The sequence below is a fragment of the Fundulus heteroclitus genome, chromosome 23, assembly GCF_011125445.2.
Source record: "Fundulus heteroclitus isolate FHET01 chromosome 23, MU-UCD_Fhet_4.1, whole genome shotgun sequence".
NCBI lineage: Eukaryota > Metazoa > Chordata > Actinopteri > Cyprinodontiformes > Fundulidae > Fundulus > Fundulus heteroclitus.
In genome coordinates, this window is record NC_046383.1 from 34,455,511 (window position 1) to 34,483,407 (window position 27,897).

The window sequence follows — 27,897 nt, forward strand, 5'->3', positions numbered from 1 at the left end:
CAAGCCTTTTAGATGTATCCCTGGTCCAATAAACCTCTATCAAATTGCCAAATATAACTTTCTCATGAAGTTCTCCTGGAAATAGGCTAATAGTTTGAGTCAGATGTGTATGAAAATTAGCAGGACAGTGGCTGTCATAGACAGGAGTTGGAGACCCTAGGCTATCACTTTCAGTGTAAAGATCAGGGGTGTCCACATTCAGTTGTCTCATGAGCTCTAGATTTGCGTCTGCTCCTGCAAAACTGATTAAACTTCCTGAAATATACCCCAGATTACATCCTCTGCATGCCACCAAGTTCTGCAGAGGCCTGGTAATAGACTACTCATTGGGTTCAGTTGTGGTGAACCGGAAATGTTTAAAGGAGGCAGGAAAGTAGCCTGTTGAGGTACCAACTTACATGAATGGTAAAATGCCCACCTTACTGACAGAGAACTGATCTAAAAAAAGTAGGCAACTGATTATGTTCAAATTTCTTCCGATGTTTTATTATTAATGTTTTAATTTCCAGACAACAAAAGACCTTATTGAAAAAGACATTCTGTCTCAAAGTCCTGATCATTGTTAATCAAGGTGGAATAAGATTAATTACTGGCCTGTTCTGCTCAAACTGTTTGAAGAGGATAAGTGAGCTAACCAACATTTGGTTTGATATAGATCTGTTCAGTCTGACTCTACCTATCAGTGTGGCGTAGATCAGGACCTTACCTGCAGTCGATCAAATACCTGAACAGGTCGAGCTCTGCCGCTTCCTTCCTCTCTCCTCAGTCTTCCAGGAAAATTTGTCCTTCCCCCTGTGTCTCTGTGACAACCACGATGATCACAGAGTACCAGTCAGCCAATTGATTAGCGATGGCTCAGGTTTTTATCCAGTCAGCTCTGACCGTCGGTAAATGTGGACCTCCTGGGACTCGGGGACCATGCTGATGCTCTCAGACGTCTGATCTGTTTCAGGCGCGTAAACGGAAGGCAGCGGAACTCGTTTTATTCAGCAAACAAGAAAATAAGTCCATCTTCCTCCTGTTTAGGTACTCAGGACTGTCCTATCCGGTTGATCAGCAACACAAGGAGAGCAGAGACGGGATGGACTGACTCTTCCTGCTGTTTCACCAGTTGTGTTTAAATCCGTCCAGAATCTTGAGAACTTTCATCATCCTGATTCTTGGGTCGGAGGGGGGTCCATCTGAGTCTCAGTCTGCTGTCACTCAGATGAAATCCTGGCCTTTAATTGGACGTCCTGCTGAAGAAGGCACAATTAAAGAACCGGACACCAACCCCCTGCGGAACAAGGAGGATCCCTGCCAGTTCAGACCCGATTGTTTGATTCTCCCTGCTCTGTCAACACGTCTTCGTCTGGAGACGTACACTCAGGTTTGGTGTCACTGCGGGGGACGGGTCAAAGAAAAGAACCAGCAGGGTCCATCAAAGTCCGCTTTAGCCCAACTGCTACACACAGTTTAGCCAGTTACAGGCCTGTCACAGATCAATACCTGATCACTGCCTGAAGTGGACCGAGTGAACCACCGAACCTTTAATAACTCGGTTTTAGTGAGCGCAAGATCCAGTTCATAGTGGTTTTAGCCTAAAAAGACAATGTAAATGAGACTACCTGAGGTTCTACTGAGCTGTGACACTGGATCCAAATGCATCAATCAATGATCTATGTTAAATGAAACCAAAGACAACACATTCAGTCAGAACAAGTTTATTTTTCTTTAAAAAAGTTACAAACAGAATCTACAAAGAGTCTAGGTGTCGGACCATCATGAATCAAGATAAGATAAGATAAGATAGGCTTTATTGATCTCACATTGGAGAAATTCACTTGTCACATCGGCTCAGTAATCAATAATCAGAAGAAGGTGCCAAAAGTAGGACAAGGTGCATCGGTTATATACAGTGTGTCCTCGTTTATACAGTGGATCAAAGTAAAGAAGTAAATAAGAAAAATAAGAATAAAAATACAAAATAGAAATAAGGCAGAGGATGTCTTATGTACATTCACGGTGACTTATATACATATGGAAAAGTAGGAAAAGAAGAGATACAGCCGATGTGACCGGCTGCTGCCTGCACAGCGCCATCTTGAAAAATAAAAAAAAACAGTCAATCAGGTTCTGATCGATAATCAAGACTGATTATGTGGAATTATCAGGGTTTCTGATATTTTCTATCAGCAGTGTTTTCTCCAGAACCACCAGACAACAGTGGTTCTGTGAGCTTTGTGCTGGTTGGCCCATCAGTACATGAGGTCGGCCGCACCGCCGCTCAGCTCCACCTCTTTCTTCCCCTGGAACGGGAACTGAATCCCTGCAAGCCGGATCAGAACCAGGTTGAGTCCATGGAGGACAAGGATGAGGAAGAAAATCCAGAAGCAGCTGTCGTAGCGCTCCGAGTATGTCTGGAAAACAAAGTTTTCCTCCTTGAAGTTGGAGATGAGCTCGGACAGTCGATGAATTTTGACCTCGGAGGCAAATAGGATCAGAACCAGGCAGCTGGTCACACCTGCAGGACAAACACAAGCCGACTGTTAATAACTAGGACCAGAACTCGTCTGGACTGCACGAGTCCACTTCAAGATGTTCAGAATTCAAAATAAATCTGAACTTTGATGGTTCTGACAGAATGGCCTTTAACATTAAACCTCTGCAGGCTCTGTTCAGCAAGACCCTAAGTATAACCACCCAGAGTTTCAGTTCACTGGTCACGTTTTTATAATTTCTGATGAAAATAGTGCTGATAAACAGATATCTGGACCAATCCGAGGACAATCCTCCTAACTACCCCCCCCCTCCAGCCTGTTTCCTGCCTCTTTTGTTCAGCTCCTGTCTCCTGCTTGGAGCTCCGTTTCCCTAACTGCTACTGTTCTCATCCTCAGACGGACTGGTCCATCATTAATTACTGAAGGCTTAATTAGACAGCCTGTGGTGTTTATCGCTTCTTGTTCCTCCTGGTCTTCTCTCTCATCTTTAAACTAAAGCATACAGTGGACTTAAAAAAGTTATCAACCCCTAATGTCTAACTCATTTCTATATTAGGCCACTAAAAGGGCCGGTTGCTCCTCTATAGATGAGACTTTTGATTTCATAATATCATTCCAGTTCACATAAAAATTTAAAAACTTTCACAGTAACATAAAAGTAGCACCTTAGACCCAGTTTATCTGCAAAGAAAAAGTTGTTATTGGGGTGAGTTACACTTTAAACTCATCATTCTGCATCAGTTTTTCTCATTCTGGACATTTCTGGGTTGTTTTAATGTGTTGTGGGAAAAGCTGACATCTAGTGGCAGCATGCTGTTACTACACAGTTAAAAAGAATCAACATTCGCTACAGGAGGCTCAGTTTTAGCCACTTTAGACAATTTAAAAGGATATATGCCTCTACTTTATGATATTATATACCTTTTTGGCTCAGGAGGGCCGTATAAATTGCCTTGACGGGCCAGATTCGGCCCGCGGGCCTCGAGTTGGACACACGTGCCCTAACAGATTCATTCTGCACTTTCAGATCATCAAACTAATTTTAACATCAGACAAATATAACCTGAGAAAATACAAAAAGCACTCTTCAATTCATTTACTATGAAAAACTATCCAAACCAACCCATCACTGATATAATTGCCCCTCTTGTTAAGTCTGTGATTCAACAAATTATTTTAGTTCTGCTTTTCTACCCAGGCCTGATTACCACCAGCCTGTAGAATCAAGAAATCTCTTACAACAGAACCTGTCTACGACATGAAGTAAGTTGAAGCATCTCACAAAGCAACACATAATAGTCTGATCTAAATAAATTTGAGATCAGATGATAAACAAACTCCTTCATATCTACAGTAATTGTGTGAAAAGGGTCACAAAGCCATTTCTATGGTTTTTGGGACTCCAGTAGACTAAAGTTTTACTACATTACCCACAAATGGAGATCTAATGGAACAGTAGTGAACCTTCAAAGGTCCACCAACGTTACTCCAGGAGCGTGTCAACGACTCAACCAGGAGGGCACAGAAGAGTCCAGAACAGCGTGTAAAGCACTTCAGACCTCACTTGGGTGAGATAAGGTCAGAAGTCATAACTGAACAATGAAAAAGCAAAAATGGCTTCCATGGGAGAGTTCTGGGGCCAGCAACACTGTTGACCCAGAAGAACATAATTTACCAGAAAATATGTTGATGATCCCCAGGAATTCTGGGAAAATATTCTGTGACAAAATGGCAGCTTTAGCTATTGTAAAACTGACACTGTTGTGTGATGTTGAGAAAATAACCAACCCATACGATCACTCCAACAAAGTCTCCAATAAACAAAACAGTTCTGCAAACCAGAGCGGGCCAGAATCCTCCACGGTTTTGAAAAGGATTGGATCAACCAGTTATTGGGTTTAGGAGGGAAATAGTCAATGTCTACAGTCTACAGGTGTCATTTATTGATTCTACACGTGTGTTAGTACTCGGGCTGTGATTCATAAAACTGATATCAGCTTTCCAAAACTCAGGTTAATCTCCCTTGATTCATGATTTAACAAGGGAGGCAATTTAATTTTCACACACTGGTTAATTTGGATAGCTTGTGCTCTTTAATAAAAAAGAAAAAAATCATCATTCAACATTGTATTTTGGTATTTACTGAGGTTTTCTGTGTCTGAAACACATCTTTCACGAACATTTCATTGTCACTAAATAAAAAAACAGAAGAGAAAGAAAAAACCTGTAAGGGACCAGCACAGTATATTCATTTTTCCTGACCAAGGTTTAATTTTTCCAGCAGCTTTGGAGGACCAAATCTGCGTTTCATCTTCTGCTGATTAGTAAAATAGTGTGAGGAGTCTCACAGCAGATGCAGGTCCATAGATACAGTCCCATGGGGCCCTGCAGTGTCTCATAGGGCCGACCGAAGGCGTTGAAGAAGAAGAAGCCGGAGGCCACGGAGGAGAAGAGGACCACAACGCTGCAGAAGAGGATGATGATGACGTGGAGGCCGGCCGGGATGCTGCTCAGCAAGTCCGGGAAGACTGGGAGGAGAGAGAGGAGCAAGATATTAACAGAACTTTGTTAATTTTTCCAACTCTTGAGTTTAAGAGAAACTTTGAGTAGGTTTTTATCTAGAACAAAAATACTTTTTTTATGAGAAAAACCTCTGCAACAGCAGAATAACATATATTTCATCATTAATAGAGAAAAACTAAAATAATCCGAGTTATAATTTGTCTTTACTGCAGCCAGACTTGTGAAAAGTCAGAGCTCTGTCGAGGCGTCCATTCGCTCAGCTCTCAGCACTGATGTGTTTTATTCGATTAAACAAATGTTCTTGGGATCCTTCCCAGCACAGTAGCTAGGTCTTCACCTATCCTCCTACATTTAAGATTACAGTGGTTTAGGTTCTCCACAGCGATCTGCAGCTACGCTCCCTCAGGTTTCAAACTGCTGGACGGCATACTGACCACTTTTCCTTACACTGCTACTTTCTCCTACTACTCTCCAATGATGCATTATCTGCACTTATCGCTTCCTTAATTTTATTTTATCTCCCTTCTCTGATTTTTCTCTTTACAGAAGTTGCACCTGGTGGCAAAGTCTCTGAACTGATACCATTAGTCCTGTATTTTAAACAACGCTGTACGAGAAGACATTATGAAGCTGAAGCGCAAGTTCAATTGAAGAAACTCATCGCCTGCCTCCATTCAATCAGAGTCCGATCCGCCTCTGATGTGAGCCAATCAGCTACGAACCGCACCTCCATGAAGCCAATCAGCATCCCGCGCTCATCTTAAAAGCAACTTCAAATCCACGTCTCAGCCTGCTAACCAGCAAGCGCAAACGGATTGCATGTTGGATTTCGAATCAGATGTCCGATTCAACCCACCCCCAACCCCTTCTCCACCATCGTAGCTGAGTTCATCTAGCTTCCATGACGTTCCTCCATCCTCAACCCATCAGAGTGTTTTCTCCCTTCAGTCTTCAGCACTCCCTATCACCTCGTTATTGGTCCGGCAGAAGACCACCATGTTGGGCCCGGTTCTGCCAGAGGTTTCTTCCCAAAGGGGAGTTTTTCCTCTCCACAGTCGCTTCAAGCTTGCTCATCATGGACAGTTCATGCAAACCTGTGTTTATCAAGTTGGACATCTAGCTCCAACAGATAACCATATGGACTGAACAAACTTCTTCTATCTCCACTCCACCACCAGTTTCAGACCTGGGGGGAACATACCTGTTCTCATACATCTACTTATGCATATTAAAGTATAATTCAGCATTAATGTTCCTGCCGAGGTCTGAGCGCCAAAGACTTAAAATATTGTATCAATAAAATCCTTCTAATTGCCATTTCTTTCTCTGTGAGTTTTTCAGATTGAACTGTCTTTATTGTCTGAGATTACATAAGGCTAACCCTGTTCTGTTTTAGGATGACCAAAATTATTAATCTGTGTTAATTTCCAAAATAATGAATGACAATAGAGAATATTTTTATTATTTAAATACACCACGCCTTTAAACAATTCAAGGCTTTGTTAGCTCCTGATAAGTTAATTCACAACACACGCCTGTGGATGTATTATAAGCTAACAGATCAACAGCACCGCTTGTGCCATCATGGGGAAATCTAAAGAAATCAGTCAAGATGTCAGGATCAGATGGTCTGGTTCATCTTCAGGAACATGCCTGAAGGATCCATGTTCATCCTTTCAAACAACAGCAACATGGGAATGTTGAGCCATGTCCCGAAATGTGCAAATCACACATGGTCATCGTGATAGAACCAGGAGGGAAAGATCTCTGTTCTATCTGAAGACGTTCCTGCGACATATATCTCAACAGAACCCTCGGCTGGAGTCCTGTAGATTTTGTCCAGGAAGAAGAGTCTAAAGCACTTGTCCAGGTTTCTGGATCTTGGCTTAGAGCCCCACACTCAGAGCTGCAAACTGTGGGTCTAAATGTTCATCCCTCTGGATGGCTGACCTTGTACAGAGGCCATTACTGTCACTGCCTCAGAGGAGCAGAGCGGTTCTGATCTGGTCCGCTCAGGCAGAAAGTTTATTAGTGACGGGTGGCTGCTCCACTAACTGAGACAAGTAACCCCTCTGTTCTGGTCCGGTAGGAAGGAGGGGGAGCAACATCACAGCAGCTTCAATAGCTCTGACACTGCGTCAGAGAACCGGACCGGATTCAGGTTCTGACAAACTCGCCGTAATTCACTACAGTTCTGCTCTAGAGAACAAGAACTAGAACCCGAGACTCATATTGGTGAATTTCATAATAAATGTGCAGAATCAAACGACAGGAGCAGAACAATCCGGGTCAGATCCAGAACCACATGGTTGGACTGCAGCATTTCTGCAGGGATCTTATGGAGCTAAAACAGCGACAGCTTACAGCGACATTGAAAAGAGATTTGGCTTTGTAAAATCAAACATTGAAAAATTAAACATTGAAAATGTACTTGCAATAACATTGAAAAAGAGATTTGTCACTGAAAAATTAGACATTGAAAAGTCAACCATTGTTAGAAAGTAAAAACTTATGATGATTTTCTCATTTTATGCTGCAGCTTTTCTATTAAATGTTCTCAGTGTCACTGCAAGCTGGCTCTGTTTTACTGTCAGGGCTAAACTAAAGGCCCCTTCATGGACCCTCCGTTTTTCTGGTACTCCTCATCTACCTGCAGTGAACTTATGGAAAGCTCCGGTCAAGTACCGCTGCTCGACCAGAAGAAAGGGAATTATTTTCATTAATATTATCCTCATTAGCTTATACAGCTAATGATTGTAGTGACATGGAGCTAAACCAGTGACAGCAGGTAAATAAGGAGGATTATCTGGAAAAACAGAGGGTCCATGAAGAGGCCTTCAGTTTAGCCCCGACCCTGACAGTAAAACAGAGCCAGCTTGTAGTGACATCATAGCTGAAGGAGCTCTGCAGTGACACTGAGAACATCTCATAGAAATGCTGCAGCATAAAATGAGAAAATCATCATAAGTTTTTACTTTCTAACAATGTTTGACTTTTCAATGTCTAATTTATCAATGTTTAAATTTTTAAAGTTTGATTTTCCAATGCCAAATCTCTTTTTCAATGTCGCTGCAAGTTGCCACTGTTTTAGCTCCATAGAATCTGCAGAAGCAGAAAGATCTGAATCAGAACCAGAACACAAGACTCAGACTGGGTTTTTTGTACAATAGTTACGTTGAATTAAGGGCTAGAAAAAACTTTCACCTGGGTCAGAACCAGAGACTCAGAATGCGGCCTCTCAGAAGGAGACTGCAGAAACTCTCCCCGTCTACCTCCCTTCCTGCCCTGCGTCTTAGCGCCAACTAGTGGTCGAAACCTGCTGAGCATCTCTGGTGTTTGGGTCCAGAACATCAGCCTGGAGGTAAAAATCCGGGAAATCTGCGGTTCCTCCTGGATGGTGACTGTTGGAGACATCCTGGATAAAAAAGACCAGCCCGGGTCAGGCTGGTCCTGGACCTCTGTCCCATTTCTTCTGCATCGTTAGACCCATCTCACCCTCTTGACTCAGCCGGGTTCTGATGGGCTCATGTGCCGACCCAGAAGCTCGTCTATCCCACCTCCGTCTAGATTGAAGGCTAATACTGGAATAAAAACTGGGATCAGGAGCTGTCAGAACATCCTGGGTTCTGTTATTCAGAACCTCTGTGGAATGAGTAAAATCCTGAAATGTTCTGGACTTTTATGTTCTGAAATAAATCCTAACATAGATTCATGAAACTGTTCTTAATTTTTTGCTTAAATCGAACTAAACCTCATTCTAATTTTGACAGAACCTCGGTGTTCTGATCAGAACCAAACTGCGGTTCTGACCCATTCCACTGCCCCCCCGGGTGGACTCACATGAGAACCGGGACGGTCTGCCCCCCAGGCCGCACTGCTTCACCCTCTCTCCGTGGAAGAGTCCGTAGCTCAGCTCCCCCAAAAACTTGTCCAGCTCGGTACCGGTGGCGTTGACCAGTTCGGCTCCGGTTCGGCAGAGCACGGTCCCGCGGAGCCAGAAGGGCAGCCCGGTGATGACGGCAGCCGACAGGGCGCAGGAGAGGCTCAGGAGGCCGGCGGAGCAGAACAGAACCTGCTTCTGTCGGTTCGGCATGATGGGGGTCCGGGTCAGGCTGGGGGGGACTCCATCAGGTCCGAACGGCACCGGAGCTTATTGCGTGGGACCCGACAGTCCATCAGAACCGGAACCGGATCAGGTGACACCTCCTTCGCTTCTGCCGCCGTCACCACAGCAACGGAGGGGGTCCAATTACCGTCCGGAGGGGCGGGGCGGCCGTAACTGTCCCATAAAGTCTGACTAATGGCCCAGTGTCTCTGAACCGTCATTAGGACTTCCGTTCAACAGCCTGAAACAAAGAGGAACCTCATCAGAACCGGAATCTGAACTCCGTATGGTCCAAATGAAAAAACGCGCTGGTTCTGACTCCTTGAGCTCAGCCCTCTGTTGAACCCTGACAGCAGGGGGCGCTCTACACCACCTGACCCAATAAAATGATTTACTTGATTGATTCCTGATTGGTTCGTCATGGAGTTCTGCTGGACCCAGTCGGGTTGAAGATCTCCTGGTTCTGATTCGGCAACTTTTTTGGACCAAATAAAGAAACCCAACCAAAGTCTCTGGACAGGTGAGGAATGGGGAACTCTAAAAGAACTCTGGCCCATTTGGACCTGCTGGCACTGGCTGGTGAACCTTTTCAGCGTTTGTGGGCTCAGAGGTTCTGATTCTAAATTACAGGCGATCAGAACCGAATGAAACCTGCAGTAAACTCAGATATTCACCCATTCCTCAGAACCAGAATCACCGAACTGTGTCAGGACACCATGGGGGGGAACTGCTGTTACGTCATTTTTGACGCTCTCCTGACCCGCGATGACGTCAGAGACGCTCCTCTCGCCACTCAGCGGTCCAGACGGACGGAGCAGGAGCAGCGGAACTTTGGTCCTCCATCATGAGGTGAGTTGCAGCTGGTTCTGGGTCGGTTCTGGTGATTATTGGCAGCGACCATCAGTCCAGATCAGATCTGAACAGAAAACTTGTCGGAGTTTGTTTTGGGTTTCCAGAATCTGGACTTCAGGTCAGAGAGTTTTCATTCCTGCAGAGGCTGGAATGGCTGAAAGTGACCAGAGAGTAGATTTACTGATCGGAGGCTACCAGAACCAGGCAGCGGTTCTGAGCTGGACCTCTAACTGGGGAGGAGACATGTGCCGGGCCGGATCCAGAACCATGTGGGCCCAGGGCAGCAGCAGAACCCTGTGACCCACCAATTTATTTCTTTTAGACCTGTGAACAGAACTTTTTTTTTTTAACACCAATCAATGAGCCTCTAGGTTCCCACCAGAACCACATCATATGACGCCGACCCATACGCAGCACTCTCTACTCACACACCTTGGACAGTACCAGTACCAGTGTGGCAATCAGAGCAGCATTAGCGTTACTTCTGATCACGTCCTCCCTGATCAGTTCTGATCCGGTTCTCTGAGATGGGGTTTGAGCCCAGTTGCTCCAACAGGTTCTGATCCGATTGTGATCCAGTCCTCTGTGTTCAGTTCTGATCCTCTCCAATCTTTTAAACTCTGATCTGCACAACCGTGATTGGTCCTGATCCATTTTCATTGACTGGTGCTAATCTGGTTCTCTATGATTGATTCGGATCCAGTTCTTTCCAAGTTGCTCTGATCCAAATGTCTCGGACTGGTTCTGATCCGTTTCTGTCTCTGCCTCAGGATTTTTATCCTCTACCTGCTCGTCCGGTCCGGATACGGCGCTCAGCTCTTGTCGGAGATGTACGGCAGCCTGCGGTCTCCGGACTTCCCGGAACCGTATCCCAGAGACACGGTGCTGAACTGGAACATCAGCGTTCCCGTCGGTTTCCGGATCAACCTGTTCTTCAGCCACTTTGACCTGGAACCATCCTACCTGTGCGAGTACGACTCCGTCAAGGTAAGATGGGGACATCTGGTCCTGGTCAGGGACTGTCGGAAAGTTCTGGTGAACCAAAAAAGTCTGGATCACAAGTAGGAGAACAACTAACTGGGGGTTGTGTCAGATCAAATGTTAAAATTAGATCAAATGTTCAGATTAGATCAAATGTTCAGATTAGATCAAATGTTTAGATTAGATCAAATGTTAAAATTAGATCAAATGTTCAGATTGGATCAAATGTTCAGATTAGATCAAATGTTAAAATTAGATCAAATGTTCAGATTAGATCAAATGTTAAAATTAGATCAAATGTTCAGATTAGATCAAATGTTCAGATTAAATCAAATGTTCAGATTAAATCAAATGCTCAGATTAGATCAAATGTTAAAATTAGATCAAATGTTCAGATTAGATCAAATGTTAAAATTAGATCAAATGTTCAGATTAGATCAAATGTTAAAATTAGATCAAATGTTCAGATTAAATCAAATGTTAAAATTAGATCAAATGTTCAGATTAGATCAAATGTTCAGATTAGATCAAATGTTAAAATTAGATCAAATGTTTAGATTAGATCAAATGTTAAAATTAGATCAAATGTTCAGATTAGATCAAATGTTCAGATTAGATCAAATGTTAAAATTGTGCTGTTCAAACTCTCCTTTATTAGACCCGGTGGGTCTGGTTGCCCTTCAGTGTCAAACTCAGATTTGCAGCAACAAACATCTAAAACATTCAAATAATGTGGAAAATTCTGTTCCAAGCTCCTAAAGCTGTCCAGACCCACCTCAGAACCAGAACTCAGAATTAAACAAACAAACAAACAAAAAAAGTACTGGTTCTGAGGTTTAATGATCTGCTTCACAGGATCTAAGCTTCATGTGGTTTATTGATTGTTTAGAGTTCAGAACCACATTAGGTCCAAGACCAGAACCCTCTCAGGATCATGTCCGTCTTAGCCGGGCCGCCCTACGGATGAAGCTGGATTCAGCGGCTCGTATCAATGATCCGGTTCTTTCAGTCATGATCCGGTTCTTTCAGCCATGATCCGGCTCTCATGACCAGAGGTTAGAGATAGAGTTCAGCTCAGCATCTTCTTCACCACCAGACCAGAGCGTAGGGCTGGACAATATAGAAAAAAAGCATATTGATAAAATAAAAATCATATAATCAATAATTATCAACAAATTCAAAACATATATTTTAAGTGCAACCCTGGCCCTTTTATGCTGTTGCTTAGCAACCTATTTTTAGATAAAGACACAAACACTGAATTCAAACTAAACCCTTTATTCAACCAACTTTTTACCAAAACTGTAAGTTTTTAAAAGAGACAAAAGAACGTGTGCTCTCTGATCTCTTTGAAGGGGGCGGAGCTTGGTTCCTGGGTCTGTGTTGCGATTGGCTGGGAGGATGTAATGATGTAATATTAACCTACATGATAGAATGCAAAAGGAAGGAAAACTGTTATTCTATTGAACCTTTTTATTGACCACTTTATTCTATCATCGATATATATTGTTATTGAATTATCGTCCAGCTCTACCAGAGCGATGCCCTAAATGCCGTAAACCAAGCCAAGGTCCATCTGTTCATCTCCTGGTTCACCCCATCCTCGCTCAGGAACCCCAGGATTCCTTTTCTGGCCCGGAACCGGCCTCAGGGTGACCAGGAGCTCAGCAGTTAATGATTGTTTACAGTGACAGAACCTGATCTAAGGTGTTATTGTAGAACCAACATTCTGTGGAACATTTGAAGAATGTGTGGATAGTAGAAACAAACTGTTCCCTCTCCTAAAGCCCGAATGATAACTAAAAATAATGTTGTGTTTCCTGCAGATCCATTTTACACTGTTGTCAGGGTGGTTCTGCTGTCTGAGTTCTGCAGCTCGGAGGTTCTGAGTGCTTTGGTCCAGATGTCGGGTTTATCAGAACGTGTTTCAGTCTGTGTGCTGGTGTGTCCCGCTGCCCTGCAGTCCGTTGACCCTCCCAGGCTCAGAGTCAGATAAACAGCAGCTGGATGTAAACAGAGCTGCTGGTCTGTTTTCTCTCTGAGCCCTGATGGACCCGGGCCTCTGGGAGGTTAATTCAATTCAATTCAATTTTATTTATATAGCACCAATTCACAACACTCGTCATCTCAAGGCTCTTTTCAAAGTCAGACTCCATCAGATCCTCCAGGTTGGTGAGAAAGTTTCCTCTCTAAGGAAACCCAGCAGGTTGCATCAAGTCTCTCCAAGCAGCATTCACTCCTCCTGAAAGAGCGTAGAGCCACAGTGGACAGTCGTCTGCATTGTTGATGGCTTTGCAGCAATCCCTTATACTGAGCATGCATGAAGCGACAGTGGAGAGGAAAACTCCCCTTTAACAGGGAGGAGAACCTCCAGCAGAACCAGAACCAGGCTCAGTGTGAACGCTCATCTGCCTCCACCCACTGGGGCTTAGAGAAGACAGAGCAGAGACACAGAAAGCTCAGAAGCTCACATTGACCCAGGAGTACTTTCTATGTTAGAGAAGACAGAGCAGAGACACAGAAAGCTCAGAAGCTCACATTGACAGAAGAAGCAGCCTCCAGTTTTGTGGTGTCCTTCACAGACCTGGAAGCTGATGTTCTGACTTTAAACCGGCGGATTATTCAAAATCAGAACTTGTTCTGGTCCGTCTCCTGTGTTCCGCTGCTGTTGCTTTGGTTTGGATCCTCCAGAACCCTGACTTCTTCAGGCTGACCTGTTGTGTTGGTGTGCAGGTGGAGGCGGACGGAGCGGTGCTGGCTCTGTTCTGTGGGAAGGAGGAGACGGACACAGAGGAGGTACCGGCCCAGCGGATCATCACCTCCCCGAGAAACTCCCTCAGCATCAAGTTCGTCTCTGACTTCTCCAACGAGGAGCGATTCTCCGGCTTCCTGGCTCACTACAGCGCCGTGGGTGAGGAGCACCAAGCTTCTGCTTCAGCCGAGCTGCTGGTTCTGGTCCTGAAGTTTCCTTCCTTATGGAAATGGCTTTCCGGACCAGAGGGAAGCAGCCAGAATGAGTGATGGATGGATCTGTGATCCGGTTGTCTTCCGGATTGCTGAGCGATTCTGCGGTTCAGTTAGAGGAGAAGCGGTTGCTTTGCTGGCCTGGTTTGTGATCCGGGTCAGTTCGGTTTTCTGTTTCACGATGAGAAAGTTGGACCAGAATAAAATGCTGAAAGTGATGAAAGATTCAACCAGTATCAAAACGTACTTAAATTCAAACATCTCACGTTTCTCAGCAGGCGGAGACGTTGCTGCGCTTTTTAAAAAACAGCTAGGCGTCAATTTCTGTCTCCAAGTATCTGTAAGATTCCACCTGCTGACCCTGGATGCTGATTGGCCGAAAAGGAAATTACCTGGTGTCTTTATCTCTGATTAGAAGGTTGTGGCGCTGATGGCGCTTTTTTACTATTATTATCAGACTTTCTGTCTGTGTTTTTTTTCTGCATGTCTTTTAAATGAGCTCTGCTTTTGGACAGAACCTCCTTAGCAAATCATGAATCAGCATTTTCCAGAATCTCTGGTTTTTAAATCTGTCTGCAGCTTCTCTCAGAATAGCGATGGAGCTGTGGGAGGAACAGCGAGACCGCCTCCTCCCACTGAAACCAGAACTTTCTTCTTCTTCTGCCTCTACAGATGTGGACGAGTGCAGCGAGCGCGGCGACGAGGATCAGCTCTGTGACCATTTCTGCCACAACTTTATCGGGGGATACTACTGCTCCTGTCGCTATGGTTACCAGCTGCACACAGACAACCACACCTGCACAGGTGAGCGAGCGGCAGCCCCCCTGAAGACGCACCTGGACCTTTCTGGTGCAGGCACGTCTGCTTGCTTTCTCCTCTGGTCTGAAACCCGGTGATTCTGACATGGAACTGAAACTATGAGCTCCACGAGCATCAGAACCAGCTCCTGGTGTTCTGCCGTGTTTTTCTCCACCTGCATTTACACCAGAATCATGGACCCCAGCCCACACTTAGCTCTGGGGCCAATTAGGGCCGCAGATCTGAATTTTAAAGATTTTGTGTGTCACTTTAATCCCTTTGTTTCAATCTTCAGGAACATCTTACTCAGGTCTGACCTGTGAAAACAATCCTTCCAGCTGCAGCATTTCCAACGTAATGAGCTTAAATGTGAAATTTCCTCTGAGCAGATTCACATCCCACCTAGTTTCACTCAATCAGAGCTCCAACAGAACCTTAAAGAACAGCTGAGATAAAACAGACCCGGTTCTGGTTTAATGATGATGAAACACAGCATGAGTGCGGAGAAATCCATTCCTGTCCTCTAAACTACAGGAAGTGACAGATCAACAACGATAAGGGCGTTGTTGTGAAGTGGAGGGAAAATGATTCATGGAAGAACTCTTCTGCAAATTAAAATCTGAAAAGGTACCAAGGAGTTGTGTTCAGACCTCAGAACGTCGTAGAACCGGGTTTTGGTGCTGTATCTGCAGGTCTTTTTGGACTGCCTCTAGGGGTGACATTTCTGCCCATTCTTCCAGCCAGCTTAGTCAGATCAGACAGAGAACATCTGTGAACATCAGTCTTCAAGACTTCAGATTCCCCATTGGATTAAAGTCTGACTTTGACTAAGCCGTTCAGGTTTTCTTCCAGGACTGTTCTGGATTTAGCTCCTTCTTGTTTCTCATCAATTTTGACCTGATGACAGGAAGCATCCCCACAGCATGATGCTGCCCCCATCATGCTTCACTGTGGGAGTTGCGTGTCTAAGATGATGGCGTTATTTTTCCTGCCGAGCACATCGTTTTGCATATAGACCAGTTTTGGACCATCTGAGCAGAGAATCTTCTTCCATATGTTGGGTTTGTGAAGAACTGCTAACATTAACTATTGCTTTATTTCAACTGTGACTTCTTCTTTGCAATCTGTGAATGACTAAGTTGTCCTAAGAGTCTCTTCCACCTGAACTGCCCATCTCTGCAGCTCCTCCAGAGTCTCCACGGTCCTCCTGGCTGCTTCTCTGATCAATGCTCTCCTTGCTCAGCCTGTCAGTTTATTCTGGCGTCCATGACTTTGTAGGTCTGCAGGTGCTCCATCCTCTCAGATGATGGATTGAGCAAAGCTTGGGAAATTGTTTCAGAACCTAACCCTGCTCTAAACTGGACCAGAACTTTATCCCAGAACTGCCTGCTGGGTTCCTTGGTCTCCATGATGCTGCTGTTCTGTAATGATCTCTAAAGAACATCTGAGGCCTTCAGAGCAGCTGGATATAGACACAGATTAAGCTCAGGTTGCACTGGACCATATTTATGAGTATTTGAGTAAAAGGGGCATAAATAAAAACACCTGACACACTTTTCAGAGGTTTGTTTGTAATATATAGATAGATAGATAGATAGATAGATAGATAGATAGATAGATAGATAGATAGATAGATAGATAGATAGATAGATAGATAGATAGATAGATAGATATAGATATATAGATATATAATTATGCACTACTCTGACGTTTGAGGCTGGGCCATGACAAAAGATTGATTTATTTAGGGGCAACTACTGCAAGGATTGCTAAATTTCCAGAGGGTTTTAGAGCTGCTGAGTTTAAACACATGAAGCGATTCATCAGTTTTACTTTCTGTGATTTCAACTTAGTTCAGGTTTAACTCTGCTGGCCCTGATTTTATCCTGAAACACTTACCAGAGAACCGCTGAAACAACCTCTGAAGGTTTAAACAGACTGATGGTCCATCGCTCGATGAAAGGGAACCAGTCAGCTGGATTTTTAACCAGTTAAACCATCATTAACTTGGCGACTAATTAATCGAGTCATAAAGACAGTGAATATTCAGCCTGAAGCTTAAAGACCCACACAGAAACATTAGTCCCCCAGGGGCCGCTGCGGATGGTGTTTTAGATCCTGACCTCAGTGTGACTGATAAGAGCTGCTGATTGGTTTAAATATTTACATGATCTGAATGTTTCTGTGTGTAGGAGGAAGCACAGTTCATCAGGCACTGTGTGTGTTTGTGTGTCTCCAGTGGAGTGCAGCGGTGCTGTGTTCAGGGAACGCTCTGGAGCTCTGAGCAGCGTTAATTTCCCTTCTCCATACCCAAAGAGCTCGGACTGCTCATACCGCATCGAGGTGGAGGAGGGATTCAGGCTCCGCCTCCAGTTTGACCCCCGCTTTGACGTGGAGGACCACCCAGACATCAGCTGCCCCTACGACTATGTCAAGGTGGGACCCTCACAGTCCTGTCCAATCGCACACACGCCTCCTTGTTTAATGTACATAGTGAGGACCGTGCTTTGATTTCCATTCATCTTTAAGCTTTTCTACGGCCTAACCCTAACCACTATCGGTACATAACTAACCCTGACCTATACCGGTACATAACTAACCCTGACCTATATCGGTACATAACTAACCCTGACCTTTACGGTATATAACTAACCCTGACCTTTACTGGTACATAACTAACCCTAACCTTTACCGGTACATAACTAACCCTGACCTATACCGGTACATAACTAACCCTGACCTATATCGGTACATAACTAACCCTGACCTTTACGGTATATAACTAACCCTGACCTTTACTGGTACATAACTAACCCTAACCTTTACCGGTACATAACTAACCCTGACCTTTACCGGTACATAACTAACCCTGACCTTTACCGGTACATAACTAATCCTAACCATTACCGGTACATAACTAACCCTGACCTTTACCGGTACATAACTAATCCTGACCTATACCGGTACATAACTAATCCTAACCATTACCGGTACATAACTAACCCTGACCTTTACCGGTACATAACTAACCCTGACCTTTACCGGTACATAACTAATCCTAACCATTACCGGTACATAACTAACCCTAACCTTTACAGTACATAACTAACCCTGACCTATACCGGTACATAACTAACCCTGACCTATATCGGTACATAACTAACCCTGACCTTTACTGGTACATAACTAACCCTAACCTTTACCGGTAAATAACCCACCCTAACCTTTACCAGTACATAACTAACCCTGACCTATATCGTTACATAACTAACCCTGACCTTTACCGGTACATAACTAACCCTAACCTTTACCGGTACATAACTAACCCTGACCATTACGGTACATAACTAACCCTGACCATTACCGGTACATAACTAACCCTGACCTATACCGGTACATAACTAACCCTAACCATTACCGGTACATAACTAACCCTGACCTTTACCGGTACATAACTAACCCTAACCATTACCGGTACATAACTAACCCTGACCTATACCGGTACATAACTAACCCTGACCATTACGGTACATAACTAACCCTGACCTATACCGGTACATAACTAACCCTGACCTTTACCGGTACATAACTAACCCTAACCATTACCGGTACATAACTAACCCTGACCTATACTGGTACATAACTAACCCTGACCTTTACCGGTACATAACTAACCCTGACCTATACCGGTTCATAACTAATCCTAACCATTACCGGTACATAACTAACCCTGACCTATACCGGTTCATAACTAACCCTGACCTTTACCGGTACATAACTAACCCTGACCTATACCGGTTCATAACTAACCCTGACCTATACCGGTTCATAACTAATCCTAACCATTACCGGTACATAACTAACCCTGACCTTTACCGGTACATAACTAACCCTGACCATTACTGGTGCATAACTAACCCTGACCTTTACCGGTATATAACTAACCCTGACCTTTACCGGTGCATAACTAACCCTGACCTATACCGGTTCATAACTAACCCTGACCTTTACTGGTGCATAACTAACCCTGACCTTTACCGGTACATAACTAACCCTGACCTTTACTGATGCATAACTAACCTTAACCTTTACCGGTATATAACTAACCCTGACCTTTACCGGTGCATAACTAACCCTGACCTATACCGGTTCATAACTAACCCTGACCTTTACCGGTACATAACTAACCCTGACCTTTACTGGTGCATAACTAACCCTGACCTTTACCGGTACATAACTAACCCTGACCTTTACCGGTACATAACTAACCCTGACCTTTACCGGTACATAACTAACCCCAACGTAAACCTAATTTACCCCTTAGTGCTAAACCTAACTCATAGTCCAGAAAAAATTTTATAATCTTTATCCCGTCCTCACTTTACATCAAAGTCCTCACTTTATTAGTAAAATGAGCAAGAAATGTTCACACACAGGTGCAAGTACAACACACACACACATTTTCGTCTTGCTATATATAGTGAGGACCATGCGGTAAGGTTTAGAACTAACACCCTAGATCTAAACCTTACCGTTAGGAAAAACAGAGGACCAGCAAAATCTCCTCACTTTGGTATAAACAGTCCTCACTTGGGTGAAATCGGAAAGATGGTCCTTATTCTGATGCCTAAACAGGAGCACACACACACATCCTTGTTTTAAATACAAAATAAGGACTGTGTCCTGACTTTCAATGACTTCCATTAATTTTCATTTCTTGTGGACATACCCTAACTTAAACCTAATTAACACCTTAGTCTTAAACCTAACCCCCAGCACAGAAAAAAAGTGGGGATATAAAAAGGTCCTCACTTTACATCAAAGTCCTCACTTTACTAGTAAAATGAGCAAAAATGTCCACTCTCAGCTGCCAGTACAAGAACACACACACACACAGTCAGGTGTTGACCAATCGGCTGTGTGTGTCAGATCCAAGCAGGAAGCAGAGAATTTGGACCGTTCTGTGGAGGTCGGTCTCCAGGGATTATCGAGATCGACAGCAACGTCGTCTCCATCCGATTCCACAGCGATGACTCTGGAGAAAACCTCGGCTGGAGGCTGAGCTACACCGCTGTAGGTGAGGAGAACATAGAGGTGAAGGAGGACACAGGTGTGCAGGCGAACAGGTAGACAATTGTTCAGTCTTTTAATTTCTAAATATTAGGAAGTCAGTGTCCAGTACCTGAGGCTCCGCCCAATGCTGTGATGGTTCCCGTCCAATCAGAGTACTCCTTCAAGGACCACGTGGTGTTCAGCTGTCAGCCAGGGTTCCTCCTGATCCAGGTGAGGCTCCTCTCCTGTTCTCCATCCGATCCAGCTGTTCTCATCTTGTTCTGTTTCTGGGAACTAAAACGGAATCCAGTAGCTGAACTGAGACCGTCCGGACTTTCTGCTGATTTTGCTCGACCCATTAGGACCAAGAGCCACCGTCTCCGTCCGTCTTCTTCCGCTTATCCGGGGTCGGGTCGCGGGGGTAGCAGCTTCAGTAGGGAGGCCCAGACGTCCCTCTCCCCGGCCACTTGGGCCAGCTCCTCAGGAGGAATCCCAAGGCGTTCCCAGGCCAGCAGAGAGACATAGTCCCTCCAGCGTGTCCTGGGTCTTCCCCTGGGCCTCCTCCCGGTGGGACGTGCCCGGAACACCTCACCAGGGAGGTGTCCAGGAGGCATCCTGACCAGATGCCCGAGCCACCTCAACTGGCTCCTCTCGACATGGAGGAGCAGCGGCTCTACTCTGAGTCCTCCCCGGATGACTGAGCTCCTCACCCTATCTCTAAGGGAGAGCCCAGACACACTACGGAGAAAACTCATTTTAGCCGCTTGTATCCGGGATCTCGTTCTTTCGGTCACGACCCAAAGCTCGTGACCATAGATGAGGGTAGGAACGTAGATCGACCGGTAAATCGAGAGCTTCGCCTTTTGGCTCAGCTCTCTCTTCACCACAACAGATCAGTACAGCGCCCGCGTCACAGCAGACGCTGCACCAATCCACCTGTCGATCTCCCGCTCCATCTTCCCCTCATTCGTGAACAAGACCCCAAGATACTTGAACTCCTCCACTAGGGGCAGGACATCCTCCCCAACCCGGAGAAGGCACTCTACCCTTTTCCGGTTCAAGACCATGGTCTCGGATTTGGAGGCACTGATTTTCATCCCGGCCGCTTCGCACTCGGCTGCGAACCGTTCCAGTGAGAGCTGTAGATCACACCCTGATGAAGCCAATAGGACCACGTCATCCGCGAATAGCAGAGACGCAATCCTAAGGCCACCAAAACGGATCCCCTCAACACCTTGGCTGCACCTAGAAATTCTGTCCATAAAAGTTATGAACAGAATCGGTGACAAAGGGCAGCCTTGGCGGAGTCCAACTCTCACCGGAAACGAGTCCGACTTACTGCCGGCAATGCGGACCAGACTCTGACACCGGTCGTACAGAGACCTAACAGCCCTTATTAAAGGGCCCGGTACTCCATACTCCGGGAACCACACATGGTTAAATTAGGGCTGGACGATATATATATATAAAAAAAGCATATTGAACAAATAGAAATCATATTGATCGATCTTGATAATTATCAACAAATTCAAAACATATATTTTAAGTGCAGCCCTGGCTGTTTTAGGCTGTTGCTTAGCAACCTATTTTTAGATAAAGACACAAACACTGAATTCAAACTCAGCCCTTTATTCAACCAACTTTTTACCAAAACTGCAAGTTTTTAAAAAAGAAAAAAGAACGCGTGCTCTCTGAACTCTTTGAAGGGGGCGGAGCTTGGTTCCTGGGTCTGTGCTGTGATTGGTTGGATGCAGTGACTGTAATATTAACCTACGTAGCTAGAATGCATAAGGAAAACTTTTGTTCTTTTGAACTTTTTGCTGACCCTTTTTTCTATCATTGATATATATAGTTATTAAATTATCGTCCAGCCTTGGGTTACATCACCATAAATTAGTGTTTAACTTTATTGATCTGAGTTCTGACCTGAAACTCAGATGTTACACAGCTTTATTCCACATGGAGGGATGTTTTTCAGCTGCTGGTTTCGATGATTCTGACTTGCAGCTGATGAAAATGCAGAATACTCGTCAAACCAGGAAATTACATGAGGCAGAGAAAAAGGTGACATCTTCTGGTACCCTGATCCACGTTGTTATGCTGGTTTGCAGGACGATGGAGCATTGGATCGTCTCCAGCTGGAGTGCCGGGCTGACGGCTCATGGAGCGGCCGTCCTCCTCGTTGTCACAGTAAGACTCGGACCTGAGGTCAGAGCTGCTGCTGGACGTGTCCGCTGTTCAAACTGAAGCTCCTGGAGTTTCACTCCTCTGTCCTCCTGGTGTCGCTTCTCTTGTTTACCTCGCTCAGTTTTGTTCTTTTAAAATGATTAAACTAAATTATGTTGTCTACCGTGATGCTGCCTTGTCTCCAACCTTTTATGGTCGGTTCCTTATAACTTTATCTCTTTAAGTGGTTTGTTTCACATGCAGACAACAGATGACTTCATTTGCAAACTGACATGAAGTGACAGAACTAAGAAGGTTCACTGGAAAGAACTAAAAACATTTCTCTGAAGGAGGAGACACAACCGCAGAGATAAAAACAATCAACCCAGAGTAGCGTCATCTCTACAGAGCCGATTTGATGAACCTACCTGCATCATGAGGAAAATAAATATAAATATAAGTATAAAAAATATATATCAGGATGATAACAGAGGTACATGAAGGACAAACCCAGAGACAGCAGTTTAGGACAGAATCAAAGTCAAGATGAACAACTAAAGGCTGAAGGAGTGATTGAGCAGGTAGGGAAGATTTCAGGAGAGAATACACATCTGCAAATCACAAAAGTTTTATGTTTTATAATCATTACAACTGGGAAAAATAAGAGTTTGAATAAATTATTAAAAACACAGAATTAGTCTGATATTCATGCTGCTGAGAACTCGTGAAACGCTGGAGCTCAGACTGCGGATCATCAGAAGATCAACCTGCAGCCAATCAGCTCGAGGAAAAGCTGCAAGCACAGCCAGTCAGAGGTGTTTTTGATCACATGCAGTACCCCACAGCTGTCACTAGGGGAGCAGTAGATTCAGTAAACCTCTTTTTTTAAATTTCTTGACTCAGCCGTTGAGCTTAGACAACCTTTTAAACCATGAAAAACATTTGGTGACATCCTCATGGAGAGGGACCATCAGGAGTCTGACTGGCTGCTAACGTTTTCTGTTTCTGCAAACTCACTTTGGTTAAACTCCTGCCTGCTGCAGGTAAGGTACTGACTGCTGATACACTCCCCACCAAACCCCGCTTCAAAAACCCCAACTGTGCCTTTAACGTCTGGATTTCATTCACCGCTACGCTGCTGTTTGATCGTCCCACAAGCTGATTGGTTGGCGCATCACGTCTTTTGCAGAGGTGGACTGTGGGATGCCCAGGAAGGTCGACGGGGCTATTGTGGTGTTTGGTGACCATGACAAGAGCACGCTGTTCGGGGCGAGAGTTCATTACGTCTGCATGGAGGAGGGAGTCCAGCTGAGCAACAGTAAGGCAGCTGGTGATGTCATCAGGCTTAATTGGATATGGAGTCAGGTTACAGTGTAACGAGTGACTGCCCTGCATGTAGTCGTGTTACCAAGCGCTTTAATTCATCAATAACTTCTGTTCTAAACAAACCAAACGTTTGATCATCTAAACTTCTTGGCAACCAAAAAGCCCTGATAGAGCTCCGCCATGTTTCTGGCTGTGCTTGTAGGTTCGTTCAGGTGTGGCCCCACAGGTGAGTGGGTTGATGCTGAAGGAGGAACAGAGGTACCCACCTGTCTGCCAGGTAAAAGTCCTGCACCTGTCTAGTTAACTCTCTGCCTGTGCATCTGTCTACCTGCTTGGTTTTGCCTGTCTTTCTGTCCATTTCTACATGTCTGTCTGTTTACCTGATCCTTTACCTGTCTGTCTTTACCTGTGTCTCTGGGCCTTTGCCTATCTCTCAGCCCATTCATGTGTTTTTACCCTCCTTTCTCTCTGTTTTCCTGTCTATCTCCACATTTACTTGCTTAACGGTCTTTCTCCTTGTTTACCTGCCTATCTGCTTACCTGTCTAACCTACCAGGTGCCCGTCTGCCTGCCTGTTTATCTGTAGAGTCGCTACTATATTTTTTTATGTGTACTTGTCTCTAACTTCCTGTTGTCGTGTAAAAAAAACCCAACACATCAGCCCCCATTACCTGTCTGTCTGTATGATTACCTGATCCCTTACCTGTCTGTGTCTTTACCTGTGTCTCTGGGCCTTTGCCTATCTCTCAGCCTATTCATGTGTGATTTTTACCCTCTTCTCTCTCTGTTTTCCTGTCTATCTCCACATTTACTTGCTTAACGGTCCTTCTCCTTGTTTACCTGCCCGACTATCTGCTTACCTGTCTTACCTACCAGGTGCCCGTCTGCCTGCCTGTTTACCTGTAGAGTTGCTACTCTATTTTTTATGTTTACTTGTCTCTAAGTTCCTGTTGTCATGTAAAAAAAAAAACATCAGCCCCATTACCTGTCTGTCTGTCTGATTTCCTGTCCCTCTGCCCGTTTACTTGTCTGGGTGCTTACCTGTCGTTCTCTTTGTTTACCTCGCTGTCTCCTCTCCAGCCTGCGGCCTGCCGTCCCGCTCCCTCCCCCCTCAGGTGAAGCGGATTGTGGGTGGTCGAAGTGCTGAGCCGGGCCTTTTCCCCTGGCAGGTTCTCCTCAGTGTGGAGGATCTGTCCCGGGTCCCTGAGGACCGCTGGTTTGGCTCCGGGGCCCTGCTGTCTGGGTCCTGGATCCTTACTGCGGCTCACGTCCTGCGCTCCCAGAGGAGGGACACAAATGTTGTCCCAGTTGCCCCGGATCACGTGAAGGTGGAACAAGCAGCAATGAGATCTATTTTCTATGAGGTCTTTTCTGTCTTTATGGCTCAGTCGGGACTTTCTATCCTTCAGGTGTTTCTCGGCCTCCACAGCATCAAAGACAAACACTCGTCCACCAGCCGTTCTGTGGACCAGATCTTCCTCCATCCGAACTTCCAGCCCAACAACTACAACAACGACATCGCCCTGCTGAGGCTGAGCGAGCCGACGGAGTACAATCGACTGGTCCGCCCCGTCTGTCTGCCACCGGTCCACCGACAGGTGAGGAAGGGACTCAAGTTCTCAGGTGATTCAGGTGTTCTGTTGAGGAGAAGATTGAGAGGTGGTTACTAAGACACTATGAGAAAACAAGAGGGGACACTAAGGCTCCATCTGAATACCCGTATAGATTCAGGACTCTTTAGCCAAAGCAGAAGCGTGTCAGCGGTCGACAGGATAAGTGCTGTCTGGATAGTGCAGTCAGTAAAGAAGAAGGTAGGAAAAGTAGCCTGTAAGCTTCTTCTGGTGACTAGTTTTGCCTAGGAACCCCACAATGTCCCTAACCGGCGCTAAGAAGCCTTAAAGTATCCCACAATCCTTTGTGTGACATAATGTATCAGCACAGCTTCCTCACGGAAACCAACTAAAATGTCCAGGGAGAGAAGAGAGAACAAACTTTGTAGTTTATTTTCAGAAGGCTGTAGGCCCAGATTTGACTAGAATCATCCACGAGTGTTTCCGTCACGTTATGACGCCGGAGTTAAAGGCTGTACGAAATCGGCACAGCAGTCCAAAGCTTTCTTCCCCATGATAGAGACTGCTGACCCCATGAAAGGTGAAGGAGCAGGAGATAGGAGGTGTTATTAAGGGGATTCGGATGGAGCCTCAGACTCTGTGGGACACTAACTAAGTCCTAAGGGAAATTTACAGGATATTGGTGACACTAAGCGATATAATCCATTGACTATTGAAGTGAGATCCTTCCTGCTCTTCCCTGATTGATGACGCGAGCCGTTTTTTTTTTTATTTCTCTCTCCACCAGGACCTTCCTTCGCCCCTGCTCCCCCACTCTCTGGGTCTAGTTGCTGGTTGGGGGATCTCCAACACTTCCTCCTCCCCGTCCCCGTCCCCGCTGACCTCTGACCTCCTGCAGTACGTCAAGCTGCCAGTGGTCCCTCAGGACGAATGTCAGGCCAGCTACGCTTCGCGCTCGGTCGGCTACAACATCACAGACAACATGTTTTGTGCTGGCTTCTTCCGGGGCGGGCGGGACACGTGCCTGGGGGACAGTGGGGGGGCGTTTGTGATGGAGGTGAAGCGGAGGTGGGCTGTGTTCGGCCTGGTGTCCTGGGGCGGTCCTGAGGACTGTGGGAGTCAGAGGGTGTATGGCGTCTACACTCGGGTGGATAAATACACAGAGTGGATTCAGAGCCATGTTCATACCGCCCCCTGGTGGTAAGACAGAGACACTGAGTCTCCTTCCAGGTACCTGCTGCTCCACGTGTTCTCTGCAGCTTATCGTGCCTTACTTCTACTCCAGTCTGCAGTTACTGCAGACCCTCAAAACAAACACTCCCAGACCCTCAAGTTCTGCTACCCGTTTGTTATCAACTGTAGCCGGATCAGGTCAAACTTTGGATTTATCAGGAGTTTTTGTGTATCCTGATAAATCCTGCTGTTATCTTGAGGTGTCCATGCCGTATACTTGTGGCTCAGTGCTCTATCAGTTTATCATAGACCTCTCACCAAAGTATGCAAGATCCACCATCTGCATCATACCTGCAGCCAGGGTCCAAAATTAACACTCGCCAGACGCCAAATGAGAGTAAATTTTCCGTTTGGCGAGTAAATTTCAGTGGGCTAGCTGCGACATAGCGAGTAAATGTTTCTACCAAATAAATCGTGTTTTTCAGTCATCATTTGGGCGGATGCTTCTTTATGTGCCTCTGCTTTCAGCTCGTATGACAACAAACGTACACAAACACTCGCATGTGTCGCAAGAACGACAGTAACTACGTCATGTTCGTTTGCTAACAACTAGCATTTAGCTCAGGCTAACTATGTAGCGGGATTATGTGGAGATATTTAGCCGGAGTCAGTCAGAATTACTTTGACCGGTAAAAATATGATTGGCCGGTTGATTCTTACATCTTCCAGCCAACTTGGCTGGTAGATCAGGAAGTTAATTTCGGACACTGCCTGCAGCCCCCTGAGCGACACATTGTATTTTTACCTCTTTTAGCAACAGCAGCCGCTCTGTTTTTCAGGAATTTCTCACAGATTCAAGTAAATCCAACTTTACCTTGGAGGTCCATTCTGTAGACTGATGACTCCATGAGCATTACATCAAAAGTCATATGAGCTGCATTAATTCAGATTCAGATTTCTTCTCCACTCCTTTTAGCTGCAGACCTGTTTTTTTAATTATCAGTAATTTTGTGGGATCTCGGGGAATCCTTCTCGCTCAGGGAGTCCATGATGTAAACAGGTGACTGTGAGCTTATTCCCTTGGTTAGTTACAGGTGAAGGTTTGTGACACACTATGTCAACATTACTTTAACAGGAACCTAAAACTGATTCCAAGTGGACAGACATTGACCTTTGGGTTGTTTTAGCGGAGAAAGCTTCCTCCTGACTCTCTAATCTCAGTGTGCCCTGCAGATAGCATTACAAATATCCCAAAGACTTCACACAAGGCCTTTTAAAATGAGAGTTGCTACTAAAACCTTTATAGAAATATTAAAATCCTGAATAATTCAGTGATTGACTGCAGAAAACATACAGTGCAAAGAGAAGAATTACACTCCATCAAATGCCTATGAACACTTTAATGAAGGACATGAAACAAGGACTGTCTTTCTTCTCTGTGTCGTGACGGAGACACGTTTTCCTGCGGTTTCCTGTATGACGTCTTGAACGAGGCAGACGAGTCAGAAAACCTGTGAGAATAAGACACGTTGAACAGCATCCAGATGAAACCTGGAAGCCAAAAATAAAATATGAACTTCCTGTTGCTCACAAAGACTTCTGATGAGGCTGCAACACAAACCCGTCGTTTCTCTTGGACAGTTTTTAGTAAATCACACGCTTCTTTAACTACACTCCTGAATAAACACCTTTCTTATTGTGCACTGCTCTCTTACTTTCACATTATTGTCTGAACTCAAATAAACCTGGTTAAATCCACAGCAAATGTGTTTTAATTCTGCAGAGAAACAAGGTTCACACGAATTCAAACAAACTTGACTGTAGAGTCCGATTTTAAAGGCGGGACTAACAGGGTCAGCGTCATCAGGTTAGAACCAATCAGATACCTACGGATGTGACGCAAAAA

At 45.1% G+C, this 27,897-nt stretch overlaps 2 protein-coding genes across 2 annotated transcripts; one reads left to right on the forward strand and one right to left on the reverse strand.

The window, feature by feature from the left end:
- Nucleotides 1-1,967: 1,967 nt before the first annotated feature.
- Nucleotides 1,968-9,322, reverse strand: clrn1 (clarin 1). Its single transcript, XM_012856981.3, has 3 exons — nucleotides 8,844-9,322; nucleotides 4,829-5,008; nucleotides 1,968-2,503 (listed from the first exon to the last, which is right to left on the reverse strand). The coding sequence occupies exons 1-3, from the start codon at nucleotides 9,094-9,096 to the stop codon at nucleotides 2,238-2,240; spliced, it is 699 nt and encodes a 232-aa protein (XP_012712435.2). The 5' UTR covers nucleotides 9,097-9,322; the 3' UTR covers nucleotides 1,968-2,237.
- A 472-nt stretch (nucleotides 9,323-9,794) lies between these two features.
- Nucleotides 9,795-27,691, forward strand: masp1 (mannan-binding lectin serine peptidase 1). Its single transcript, XM_012856975.3, has 13 exons — nucleotides 9,795-9,957; nucleotides 10,731-10,947; nucleotides 13,675-13,852; nucleotides 14,578-14,709; nucleotides 16,943-17,139; nucleotides 19,633-19,780; nucleotides 19,868-19,986; nucleotides 21,867-21,945; nucleotides 23,111-23,239; nucleotides 23,450-23,524; nucleotides 24,328-24,575; nucleotides 24,657-24,845; nucleotides 25,606-27,691. The coding sequence occupies exons 1-13, from the start codon at nucleotides 9,953-9,955 to the stop codon at nucleotides 26,020-26,022; spliced, it is 2,133 nt and encodes a 710-aa protein (XP_012712429.2). The 5' UTR covers nucleotides 9,795-9,952; the 3' UTR covers nucleotides 26,023-27,691.
- Nucleotides 27,692-27,897: the final 206 nt, after the last annotated feature.